Source organism: Mytilus trossulus, chromosome 9, assembly GCF_036588685.1.
Source record: "Mytilus trossulus isolate FHL-02 chromosome 9, PNRI_Mtr1.1.1.hap1, whole genome shotgun sequence".
In the NCBI taxonomy this organism is placed as follows: Eukaryota; Metazoa; Mollusca; class Bivalvia; order Mytilida; family Mytilidae; genus Mytilus; species Mytilus trossulus.
This window is the reverse complement of record NC_086381.1, coordinates 42973982-42986918: the sequence shown is the minus strand read 5'-3', so window position 1 is coordinate 42986918 and position 12937 is coordinate 42973982. Positions and strand designations below refer to the sequence as shown.

General features: G+C 30.7%; 1 protein-coding gene across 2 annotated transcripts in view; it reads right to left on the bottom strand.

Moving 5' to 3' along the window:
- Nucleotides 1-7722: 7722 nt before the first annotated feature.
- LOC134682957 (receptor-type tyrosine-protein phosphatase alpha-like) overlaps nucleotides 7723-12937 on the bottom strand; it is a 70013-nt gene continuing 64798 nt past the window's right edge. Inside the window, exons 18-23 of one of the 2 annotated variants that reach the window (XM_063541904.1) lie at nucleotides 12408-12481; nucleotides 11557-11685; nucleotides 10711-10833; nucleotides 10049-10185; nucleotides 9337-9472; nucleotides 7723-8607 (exon numbers count right to left, since the gene is read on the bottom strand). In XM_063541904.1, the coding sequence (XP_063397974.1) occupies nucleotides 8536-8607; nucleotides 9337-9472; nucleotides 10049-10185; nucleotides 10711-10833; nucleotides 11557-11685; nucleotides 12408-12481 (671 nt within the window). In that variant the 3' untranslated portion in view covers nucleotides 7723-8535. The remainder of the gene's footprint in view (nucleotides 8608-9336; nucleotides 9473-10048; nucleotides 10186-10710; nucleotides 10834-11556; nucleotides 11686-12407; nucleotides 12482-12937) is intronic. The other variant, XM_063541903.1, reaches the window with a different exon arrangement.

The window sequence follows — 12937 nt, the reverse complement described above, 5'->3', positions numbered from 1 at the left end:
AGTAAAAAAAAAGAAAATGAAGAAATAGAAAAAGTAATTAAGGAGATATAAACAGGAAAAGTATAGAAAGCAATATATAAAAGGATATTTGTACGTGTGCGAGGTTGGAATTATTAAGTGTTTTACTTGTTTTACACATCAGACAACATTATAGATAGTGTTATATATAGACAACACGCTTATTCATTCTAGTTGTAAGTTAGGCTGTCATCCTCAAACGTGTTAGTAATGGTGTACCTTCTGCAATTTGTAGAATACAAGGGATATTCAAAGATTTAGACGAACATCTTCGAAACAGCATACTGGTTTGGAAATTGATCAAATCAAATAATATTGAAAATCTAAAAATGTTTACCGCGCTAAATATTATATATGACAATCATACAAATAAGTCAGAAACTCCACTGTTGTTTGGTAGTTTTTTTTTCTCTGTACATCATTTGTTTGTCGTTTACAGTTTTGTATAAAATCAATCATGTCATTGGTTTTTCTCCTTTGAATTGTTGAATTATTTTGGCAAATGGTGTCGACGTGTGTTGCATGTGTTTATAGTAAGCTCACACACACAATATCTTCTTTCCGATTGTGACATATAGTCACAATTTGCATCAATTTTGTAGCTAGTTTTTTAGATAACACTTATTAATCTTTAAATTTCGGAATGTCTACATCAACTTTTTCCAAATGGCGTACACCGTTACTTTAAAAAAAAAAAGTTTGAGGCTATTCAAGTAATGAAGATACTTCGGGAAACACAACAGCATTGACAGTCAAGTAGTTACATACTCAAAAAGAGGGGGAGAGTGATTAAAGAGATACTTAGTATTTACTTGATTTTCCTAACGAAATAGATATGTACAATATTTTAGATATAAAAAGAGCCATTTCCAAATGTAAAATACACCTTTTAAGGTGGGTTGATGGTAAACCGCCATCTTGGATTGTACAATCACAGTACAAAATCGGTCTAGTTATTTGCCCAAATCAGCAAATTTGGAAACAGATTTGCAATTTTATGGTTAGACTGATTATTTATATAAAGAAAACTTGATAATTTATTGTATTATCCAAAATATTTTAACAAATATCAACCTTTTGGGTTTTTAAAATCATTTTTTGCAAACGAGCCATTTAAGGGGAGATAACTCTTTTGGTACAAAATTTATACTAGACTAAATAGAATTTTTTTATTTTTTCTCGTGGCAAAAAAAAACAAGTTCGGTGACACCATGTTTTCTTTTTATTTTCTTAAAGCATATTACGAAACCTATCTTCTCAAAATTTATTTCAAAATTCTATCTCATAGAACTTTTTTAATGCACTCTTATGTGTTTTTCCATGAACAAACTAACCAAATGTAGGCAATTTTCAACGACTGATAGCTTGACAAATAGCGCGGTGAACCATACTTTTTATTATATTTTTGAAAAAAGCATAGTAAAATCTTCATTATGGCAAATTATAAGAAAATTCTGTCTCAAAAAACATTTACTTATGATCTAACTTAAAGAAGCATTTGAAATAAAGACAACAACAGTGATTATTTTAAAATTGGTAAAGTCTGTAGGGCGGAAAAAAGGAGAAGTTGGTGTTATTTGTTTTCTTCACTAAAATGCAATACTTTTTAAAATAATACTAATCCGTAAATGTGATAAAATGTTAGGTATACTTTTTATTAATAGAGTATGTATGTACCATCAAAGAAAGATGACTGTATCCCGGGTAACTACTCCTGAAAAAGAAAAAAGGACTATATGTGGTTGTCTGGCGTATAAAATTATAATCCTGGTACTTTTGATAACCAATTATCAGGACAGTAGAATTTTTCATATGAATATGTGATACAAGTGGAAAATATCAACGAATTAACATTTTTTTTTTATCATAATTAGTCATAACTGTGTGAATAAATGTGTATTTACAATAGGTATTATTTTAATAACAAAACTTATTATCTATCTTGTTTTAAGTAAGCAAGTAAGAGAAATTGTCTAAACGATCGAGTTAGTTAACGATTGAGTTAGTTAAGTCATTAAAACAAGTTAGATAAGTCTTTATAGCAACCAAGCTTAAGGTCTTTATAACTCTAAAACTGCTAATATTTCTTAAAGATACCAATTCAGGGGCAGCAACCCGAAAACACGTTGAAGGCAGAGATTTTGCTTACCTGATGAACATTTTAACCCTTGTTAGATTGGCTCTAAATGCTTTATTTTCAGAGATACAAGCCCAAATCTACATTTAACCCCATTATGTTCATTTTTTTTAGACATGGCGGTCATCTTCATTATTGGGCGTGTCAAGGGGTACTATTTTTTAAAACTAGTTACCATAAGGATGGTTTGGGCCACATCTGATTTTGTTTTGCCAGTAGTTATTTTTTTTCAAACTGATGAGAAGAGCTTATAAAAAAAAGAAGATGTGGTATGATTGCCAATGAGACAACTATCCACAAAAGACCAAAATGACACAAACATTAAAAACTATAGGTCACCGTACGGCCTTCAGCAATGAGCAAAGCCCACACCGCATAGTCAGCTATAGAAGGCCCCGATAAGACAATGTAAAACAATTCAAACGAGAAAACTAGGTGAGCTAAAAAAACAAAACTGACAAAAAGCAATAAACAAAAGGCAAAAGTGTCGGACAAAAAGCAAAATTATCGGACAAAAAGCAAAACGGACAAAAAGCAACGGACAAAAAGCAAAAGTTTCGGACAAAAAGCAAAATAATCGGACAAAAAGCAAAACGGACAAAAAGCAACGGACAAAAAGCAAAAGTTTCGGACAAAAAGCAAAATAATCGGACAAAAGGCAAAACGGACATAAAGCAACGGACAAAAAGCAAAAGTTTCGGACAAAAAGCAAAATTATCGGACAAAAAGCAAAAGCGGACAAAAAGCGAATTGCGGACAAAAAGCACCGTATCAAACGTCTCGTCAAGATAAAAAAAACTTTTAAAGCATTTAAAGACTTTAAGAATCAAAATATAAGGATATTTTGCTCATTAAGAAAAGTGTATGGGAATTTAGTAACAGGTATTGTAAGGGGATATTTTTATAAATCGTTTGGATAAAAGTATAGCAATATAACTGTCTTCTCATTATATTGTTTTATTACAAAGCAAGAAATATTCACGAGTAGTTTCAAGCAGAAAAACAATAAAAGCACTAGTAGTATACCGCTTTTCAATAGTTGTAGCAAACAAAACGCAAGGGAAACACAGCTTCTAAATAAGAAAACAACGGAACAACAGAAACACTAAGCTACAGTAATAAGCAATCATTACCATATAATGAAAGCTATGAAGTATCTTTTAGGAGTATCTTTTTGGAAACAAACACTTAATTTTATTTTTTTCAACATTAATCATTTACCTTACAAACATAGTCCTGTTTTATCATATGTTATTGAAATCTAGGGGTTCTTTGACAGTTTTAAGTTAAAGGCCTAAAACGACTTTTGCTATTTTCAAATTTATCTAATGATTTCCAAAAGGAGAGCATTCACAGAAAAATGTGCAAATATTTATTAGAGGTGAATAAAAGAGCTACCGAATCAGGAATTATGGGATTGTTGATTCGCTTGCCTCTTATGTTAGAAGTTATTGTTAATATGATTTAATTCTATGTTAGATTACCTGACAACAATGATATCCTCTTGAAAGATGCTTTTCTGACCTCAGAGAGTTTCCATCAAAACCATAAATCTTCCTGAATTGGTTGCATTTATGTTTTATTCAGTTTTTTTGGTATTAAAGAAAATATAAAACATTTGGCACGATCAAGTATTTAAAGATTTCCCTAACTTAGATAATACAAATAAATAAAGGACCTATAGAAAGATTAAATTTAAGGTAGCACAATACAAATATTTTTTTACTTCCAATCACTAACCTTTAAAATGTTGTAACTTTCTTATGAATGCATAAAAAATAATAAAAGAGGTATATATAGATAGATAAAAGATTAATATTTTAAATGAGAAATTATTATGTAATCAATTTATATGTAATAAGTTGCACAATCTTGGTCAGTTCACCTTCATCAGCCTTTTAACTTTAATGAAAATTTTAACGAAATGTTCAACACATCATGGGCTTCAAAAGGGTGTCTCAAATTGTCCCTATGGTGTTCCATTCTCTCATAAATCTATAATTAGTGTAAACATCCCACATGAAAGAAGATGATGTTTAATTAGGTGTCAAATTTGTTCTATCCATTCTATCTGAAATCTGAGACACCATTTTGTAGATAATGACCAAAGGAACAACATATAATAAAATCAGCCCTCTAGGAATACCTATGCAGAAGCTAATTTCAATAAAAAGAGGAAAACATTTTAGATACGGTTAACATTATATCTGTTTACATAATTGTTGCATAATACTAACATTGAATTAGTTTAAAAGAGAAATCTGTTAGCTTTCTATAACTACCACTTTTATAATTTTCCAAGCATTATTAAGAAAGTTACAGCATTTTGAAACTTAGGGGTTGGAGTTATAAAATCTTTGTATTGTGCTACCTTAACTTCAGTTTTGAAAATTATTTATCTATGGGGACTACAGAAAAAATAAGAAAAAATAACCGAATTGCGTTAAATAAAGGCAACAGTAGTATACCGCTGTTCAAAACTCATAAATCCATGGACAAAAAACTAAATCGGGGTAACAAACTAAAACTGAGGGAAACGCATTAAATATAAGAGGAGTACAAAGACACAACACTAAATTATAACACACACAGAAACTGACTAAGCATTAGAGAAAAATCTTATGAGAATAACAAATATAACGATCTGGAAATTGACAAAAAGGTCGACATTCGGGAATTAAATTAAATCAAAGATTATTTGAATCATGGTCATTAAAAGTTGAAGATAAAAGGTTTCTTTAGTGACGATAAGTAAATTATTGACAAAACTTGAATATTTCGTACGATTCTTTACGTATACATGTCTAATAACTCGAGCTGATTCCAAATTCTTTCGACATTATGTTCAAATTTAGAAAATTAACATTATAAGACTTTACCATAACATCGATAGATTCCATAAATAATGAATGGAAGGACAGAAATGAATTAACATGAGATTCGAATTTATTAGTGAAAACAAAAAGCTTGTCTCATATTTTTCGCCCCGATCTTATGTAAAGAGAAGTAGAAGATTGTTGTTCTGTTGTTTTCTTCTCATAGTTTATGTGTTTCTTTCAGTTTTGATTTGCGATTCGGATTTTTATCATTTTGTATTTATAGAAGACTGTATGCCAACTTTAAGAAGCTAACATTTACGGCATTTGATCTCGAATGGATAGTTGTGTCATTAGCAATCAACACAACATCGTCCCTTCTTTTTTTTTAATTGCGGTGTTTATGTAGCAAACGTTTTGTCAAAAAATGCATATATCATATTAGGAAAAAACATAATTGAAATAAGCAAAAGCCAATTTTATTTATAACTATTACAATAAAAAAAGAAATTGAACACATTTTATAGGAAAATCAAAGCATGCTATACACTAACAAGTATATGAATCATAAACACCGTACACATAGAAATCATAAGTGTCATGTTAACTCTTATTACTATAAAACAATGAGACAACTCACTACAAGATTAAGATTTGTTTTGTGGTATATACACCTGTACGTAAAAAAGTACATAAGGTTAATTTTTGCGATACCCTGTGTTAGTATTCAATTTGACGAGTCAAACACTTAAAAGCCAATTGCTCAAGTAAACTTAAGTTTATTTCTACTTTGAAATTAGATTTTGATAGCTTTTATCTTATACTATGATACATACATCCCAAAAATGTACATACACGTGGTCATCTTACCTCGGTAATCAAACTCATAAATTACAACAACATAATCAAGCCTCTTGTCAACTGCATAAGGAAATAAATGCACTATATAACTTATGATTTAGTCATGTCATGAACCAAGAATAGAGCTATGATTTAATAGAATGTTAAGGATTGTATTTTCCTCGGAGTGTTACTATTTTGGTGCTACTATTTCAAAATAATAATTTATTGGAATAGTGTTTTAATTCAAATGTAGTTAAGTAAAAGAATACAAATACCAAACTTCCAGGGAATCAAAACATCTTTCACTAAATGGCAAAGTTAATAGCCTAAACACATGAATCGAAAAGAAAACCAACATTTATTTAGAAAATGGTGGATTTCATTTGGTTTTATAGATAGTTTAACATCTAACTTATAAGACTGATGCATACAATTTTACCTTCTTGACAACAACAAAGTGTGAAAAAATAAACGGACATAATGGTATACAGCAGTAAACATTGTGGTATAATCTAAATCCCAATAAAACAAGTAACTATTTTAGCATAGAAAAACAAAATGGCGTTTAAACACAAATCTTATAATCAAATTAAATATTTTTATTTGGGAATATTTGGCATAATTGCTTTTAGTTTGATTATGCCAAAAAAAAAAAAAAAAAAAAAAAAAAAAAATTAACCATAAAAATGAAACATCACTAAAAAGATATTACCAAACAAAAAGACTGAACACTTGAGGATGAAAATATACAAATACGAATAGATGACTGTCATAGATATAACATCATAACACGTGAAAGATATGATAATCAACATCTAACTAAGATCTATATTTCAAGACCATCAGAGATTACTTATGAATTTGAAATGGAATATTTATAAAAAAGGGCTATTTACGAAAAACATACTAGACCTTCTTTGACAAAACCACGGCTGCTCAATTTTTCTGCTCAGACACTTAGTAACACTAAGTAGCAGTTGCAAGCTCTTGAATACCGAATGAATCAGGAAATGTATATTTTATATGCAGGTTAAGTTGGTATATTGTTGCTAAAATAGGGAAAATTTATAAAATGAAAATACTTTATTTTGCCACAATTCAATAATACAGGATTTAATTGCCAGTTAATATGTATCATGTAAAGAAAAATAAACACATTCCCACTCATCTGTAGGAAAAGCATGTTTTTCTTATTGATTAAACCGATCTTTGGAATTTGTCGATAACTGATGTAAGTCAAAATATATATTTGAATGTGTATCTGGTTATATGTCCACTGCACAAAAACTAACGATAAATAAATTGAGAAAATGTACTGTTTGAATAAATGAAAATAAAATCTAACTACATTTAACGTTACTTTAAATATGTTAAACGTTTGAATATGTGAAGACTGAAATTGCCTATCCTCTTATAAACATATTCTTAGAAATATCACAGTACTTGTACTGTATATAAGGAAATATAAGTTACTTGGATTTAATTTGGTAAAATGTTCAAAGACATTATAAACAAGAATGTGTCCAAAGTACACGGATGCCCCACTTGCACTATCATTTTCCATGGCCATGTTCAATGGACCGTGAAAATGGGTAAAAAATATAATAAGGTATTAAAATTAGAAAGATCATATCATAGGGAACATGTGTACTAAGTTTCAAGTTGATTGGACTTCAGCTTCATCAAAAACTAACTTGACCAAAAACTTTAACCTGAAACTTGCACTTTCATTTTCTGTGTTCAGTGGACCGTGAAATGGGGATCAAACGTTTAATTTGGCTATACAATTAAAAAGATCATGTCATAAGGAGCATGTGTACTAAGTTTCAAATTGATTGGACTTCAGCTTCATCAAAAACTACCTTGACCAAAAACTTTACCTGAAGCGGGACAGACGGACGAACGGACGGACGAACGTACAAACGAACGGACGGACGAACGGACGCACATACCAGAAAACATAATGCCCATCTACTATCGTAGGTGGGGCATAAAAAGTATGTGTGCTTAGCTGATACTCTTGTCCATTGAAATCAAGCAAATAATTGTTGGACTGGCGTACTTGATTTAAGTAAATACTATTTGAAAATGAAAAAATTTAACCAATCATTGTATAGCAATAATTCTAAGCGAAATCAAAGGTAATGTATCGTAAAATTCAGATCTTAATAGATATTTACATAAACATTGCAATTTTGTTCTGTGTAAAAACTGGTACATCAACAATGTTAATACATTTTATTTGAAAATGTCTAAATGAAGCAATAAGGACTAACGATTTTTATTAAAAGACTTAAATAATTTAAGATAAATGGTTGATGATGTCATTAGCTTAATACTTGATTTGACTCTCTTTCATTTATTTAAACATTGTTGTTGCTGCATATAATACGATCAATTTTGACAAATAATATGAAATTGCTTAACAAAATACCAATACAACTACAAAAAAATAAAACATCGAGTATCAACGTTCAACAGTTTGCCATTTGGCTGTAGTAAAACAACTGTTATTTGTAATCTGATAACTTAGTTCTGCCGAGCAAGGCACAGCTCCATTCACATAGAGGAAAATGTCAATACACAATATATCACAATACAACGCGCATCACTTCACAACATGTGCAGAGTGTATGCAGCAATATTTACAAATAGACAATTGATAATCTCTGACACAATACACTTCGTTTTTTTCTCTGTTTTACATGCATTTGTGCTAGACTAGAAATTAGCATACACATTTGCAGACTCCAGGTGAACTTGCAAAGCTTCATAACATCTTTTGTATTCCTCCTGCAAAAACAAAACGATTTATTCATAATGAAAGAAAAATGATAATGCGTAATATAAATATTTCGTAAACGTCGAATATCTGTTTGACAGAATATCGCGATTCGAGATGAGAAACACGTTTACTAGTTGACCAAGCACTGTAAGAATACCTAAATTCGTCTCATGTTTTCTGTGTTGTTTTAACAAAGTATTTAGTTTTCAGACGACTGGAGTTTTCTTCTCTTTCGCCCGTTGATATCATGGTATTGTTTCATTTAATTAGCAAATTAAATGTAGTAGAAGTCTACACATTCTAGTATATGTGTCGGTTCCAAGTGAGAAATCTACAATGCAGTGGTGTTCGCTCATATATATCTGTTCAAATTAGGTTTACTGTTTATGATAAATCAGGCCGCTGGTTTATTTCGCTTAAGTTGTTGCACATATTGCCATTTGGGGCCTGTCATAGCTGACACTGCGACATTGGAGTTGCTTATTTCAAAGACAGTGCAGTGACCGAGAGTTGCTTAAATAAGGATCATTTTGACGATGTTGAAAATTGTCTTACTTGTAATTATACCACACCTTCTTATTAAATATTGATGCTCCAAAAGAAAGAAAAATATGAATTGTTCAAAGTATGTTAATCGGAATAACACGTTTGAAAGAAAAATACATCTATGATTCATCAATGAAATGTCTGTCAGTCAGAGTCAGTAAATAAGTGTGTATTTAAATGTTTGTACTTACAAAGTCTGTGAAAAACTCGGGACGTCTCAGTTGTAGAAGTCTAACAAGTTGGAAGATGTCTGCATTGTTGTCAATCTGCATACTGGAGACAGCATTAGTGAGAACACAAAACAATCCACAATTCTTGGCGCCGTCACTGTGTTAACAAAATAGCAATACCATTAGATAAGAAATAGAGAATTACATCAAATAAGACATTCGAAACCGAATACCTTATGTCCTGACAAGATAAAAAGTTCAAACACATGAAACGAAGAGACAAGAACTGTCTGCGCTTAGTACAGGCCTTCCCGTATGTAAAACATAGTGTCAGTACATTGGCAGCTGTACGGAAGTTAGAAGGGCGACAACAACAATTTTGCCCTATAAGTTAACGGTAAAACATAAATGATATCATTGAGGTAAAAAAAACAGCAACCGATGATAGTTTTCACATCCACTCTTTTCACTTACTAGTCTAAGAATTATTTTTGGCATTTTTTTTCCGAGATACGTATCGTCTGAATATAATGACATAGGAGTTTAATATTCCAATTTACAGCAAAACATTACATTCATCATTTTCACCTTCACCATTGAGGCAAATGATGTTATTCTTTCCAATTATTTTATTCTTTACTTTTCATTTATTATCCTTTTGATATGTCTAACATTTAACCGTAAAAGAAAAACATTTTCATGTTACAGACGAATAAGATGCATTCTTTTATACCTGCTTACAACTGTAATCGGATCATTTGATATAGTTGCACGTGTTGAAATAAGGTCAGCAAGTTTACCGAGTACAGCAGGGTCAGGTGTACTATTACAGATGGCTTGAAACAATACTACTTGTCTCGGCTTGTCATCCTATAAAAAAAAATAACATTTGAATTTATGATATATTTTCGTTTTGCTCTTTTTTGTTTTATGCTCATAATTGTGAGTTATGTGTGTTCCTCTCCTTTTGACCACAAGCGAACAAAAAGAATGTCATTCAAGCAACATGTCGTGTACAACAAAACATAAACATAAAGGTTTTATTAATTACAAGACAGACAAAAGCGAGTATTTGTTGAAACATTTGGTTTGTCAGTTTGTAAATGTACGTTTTGATAAAAGATTTACAGTACGCGTTTGTACAGATGCGTTTTTAAACTATTGTTACATTATTTTTATGTTTATAGCCAAAAGAATTTAAAATTCCAAAAAATAATGCAAACGTTAAAGAGCTATTAAATCAAAAAGGACTAATCAATAGCAAAATTCGCTAAAGGAATTAAAGCTATGCATTGGGAAATACATTCATCATTTTTCGAATAATATTTTCAGTTTCTTTTCGATGTCGTGACCATTTATAGGTTTGTATGCAGTATAAAAAATAGCATATCTTACCTTTCTAGAGAGAACCATGGTTATCTTTGTGATGTCATTTTCGCCTTTTTGTCGTGCGGATATCTTTATACCGAATGGACCAATAGTCAAATCATCACCCGATTGTGAGTACACAAAGTCAGCCTTAAATATGATAAGAATGAACAAGTGATATTATTGGTCTTATAAGAACCATTCAAAGACATAGATAAAGATTGATATATGACATAGACTTAAGTTGACACAAATGTGATGACAACTTTACAATATTTGTTTGCATATTTTTACTTCAACTACCTGAGTACAATGTAGAACAATAATGTGTTCACAGTTCATGGATGCCCAACTCACACTATCATTTTCTCTGTTCAGTAGACCGTGGAAGTATGTATACTTAGTTACAAGTTGATTGGACTTCAACTTCATAAAAAAATACCTTGACCAACAACTTTAACCTGAAAAATGCACTATTATTTTCTATGTTCAATGGACAATGACATAGGGGTCAAAACTCTAATTTGGCATATCATGGGGAGCATGTTTACTAAGTTTAAAGTTGATTGGACTTCAACTTCATTAAAAACTACTTTGACCAAAATGTTTAACCTGTAGCGGAACAGAGGAACGAACATACGGACGAACGAACGGACCCAAAGACCAGAACACACAATGCCCTACTACTATCGTTGGTGGGGCAAAAAAAAGTGGCACTGTCAATTTCATTATCATTCCTAAAAACTAATAAATGCACGAACTATACTATCTATACAAAATTTGAATAGCAATGCCAAAATAAGTATACGACTGTATGCCTCATTTGAGAATCACTGCTCCAAATTCACTGTTAGTACAAAATTCAGTCCTTACTTCGTTTGCCTTGTTAATAATCAGTACAATAGTTGAAGAGCTGTGATCTCGTATCATTGTCCAGAAATCTAACTTAGTATCCGGTAATGGTAGCTGTGTGGTAATGTATCCAACAAACTTGGTGTAAGACTGGAATACAGAATTGTAACATTTGATCATAAATAAATATAACACGTTTAAATAAATACTAATATTTTGCTGTGATGCATATTAATTGGTTGACAATACTTGAGTTGCACTTATCTTTTATGACAAATAAATAAAACGAAACATTGTGTATCAAACAAAGCCTTGTAAGTTCTGAACATGTTTATCAATCCGCTGAATGTGGATACTTAGCATGGTTAACGGTTGTAAATTAGCATGGTTAACGGTTGTAAATTAGCATGGTTATCTAAAAATAAATGCCATGCTACATATATAATATTCCCCGTTTTCTGTCACAGTGTTTTCGTGATTCCACTGTATAATAATCCACAATCGACACAATAATCAAAACCCGCATACCTAATCTTTTTTTTTACAAAACGGTTTATGTATACAATACCGTCAAATCAAGAATATTTTTGTCTGTTTTCTGCATTTTATATTTTGGTATTGATCCTACAAGTCACTGTACAATGTTTGTACCACCGTTCGAATATCTGACTATATATAAACTATCTTTTTGTTGATATGTTAAATTATCTTTAAACAGAAAATTAGATATTTAAAGAAAGCAGTTTTTTGACGGGTTTAGACTGTCAGATATTTGAACGCTAAAGAATAACTGAATATATAGTTATCAAAAGTACCAGGATTACAACTTTATACGCCAGACTACTGAACAATCTGAAATTTTTTAAACTTACAGGTACTTGAACTGCATTGATATAATCTGATCTTCCTTTCCCATAGGATACAAGATAAACCCGTTTATCGTCCACTAAAAATCACAAAATATGTTACCTATAGCATTTCTTATACCTTAAGGAAGTTCTCTACTCTGTTTCAAAATAACAAGCTTTTCATATCACTAGTATATATTGATAGGGATTAATAAAGGAACCAAAAAAGCAGACAAAAAATTAAATAAATATAGGTCAATGTGTTTGTTTTCAAGCTATTAGCCATTGAAATTCTATCGGGAAAATATTCTCTCTTGAATTTGGATATAGCTTACAAATATACATGTAAAAGATCTAAAAATAAAATTGGAGTCAATTGGTATTTTTTTTTAGGCATTCAAATGGATAAAACCAAAGTATTCCCAAAACCAGAACTGACAAAAAATCCAAAACATGACAAGCGAACATCTTTAAGAGTATAATGCAATTGATGACATTGATAAACGTTTTTTTTATTTGCGACATACATGTTTTATGCTAGATATATATACAGA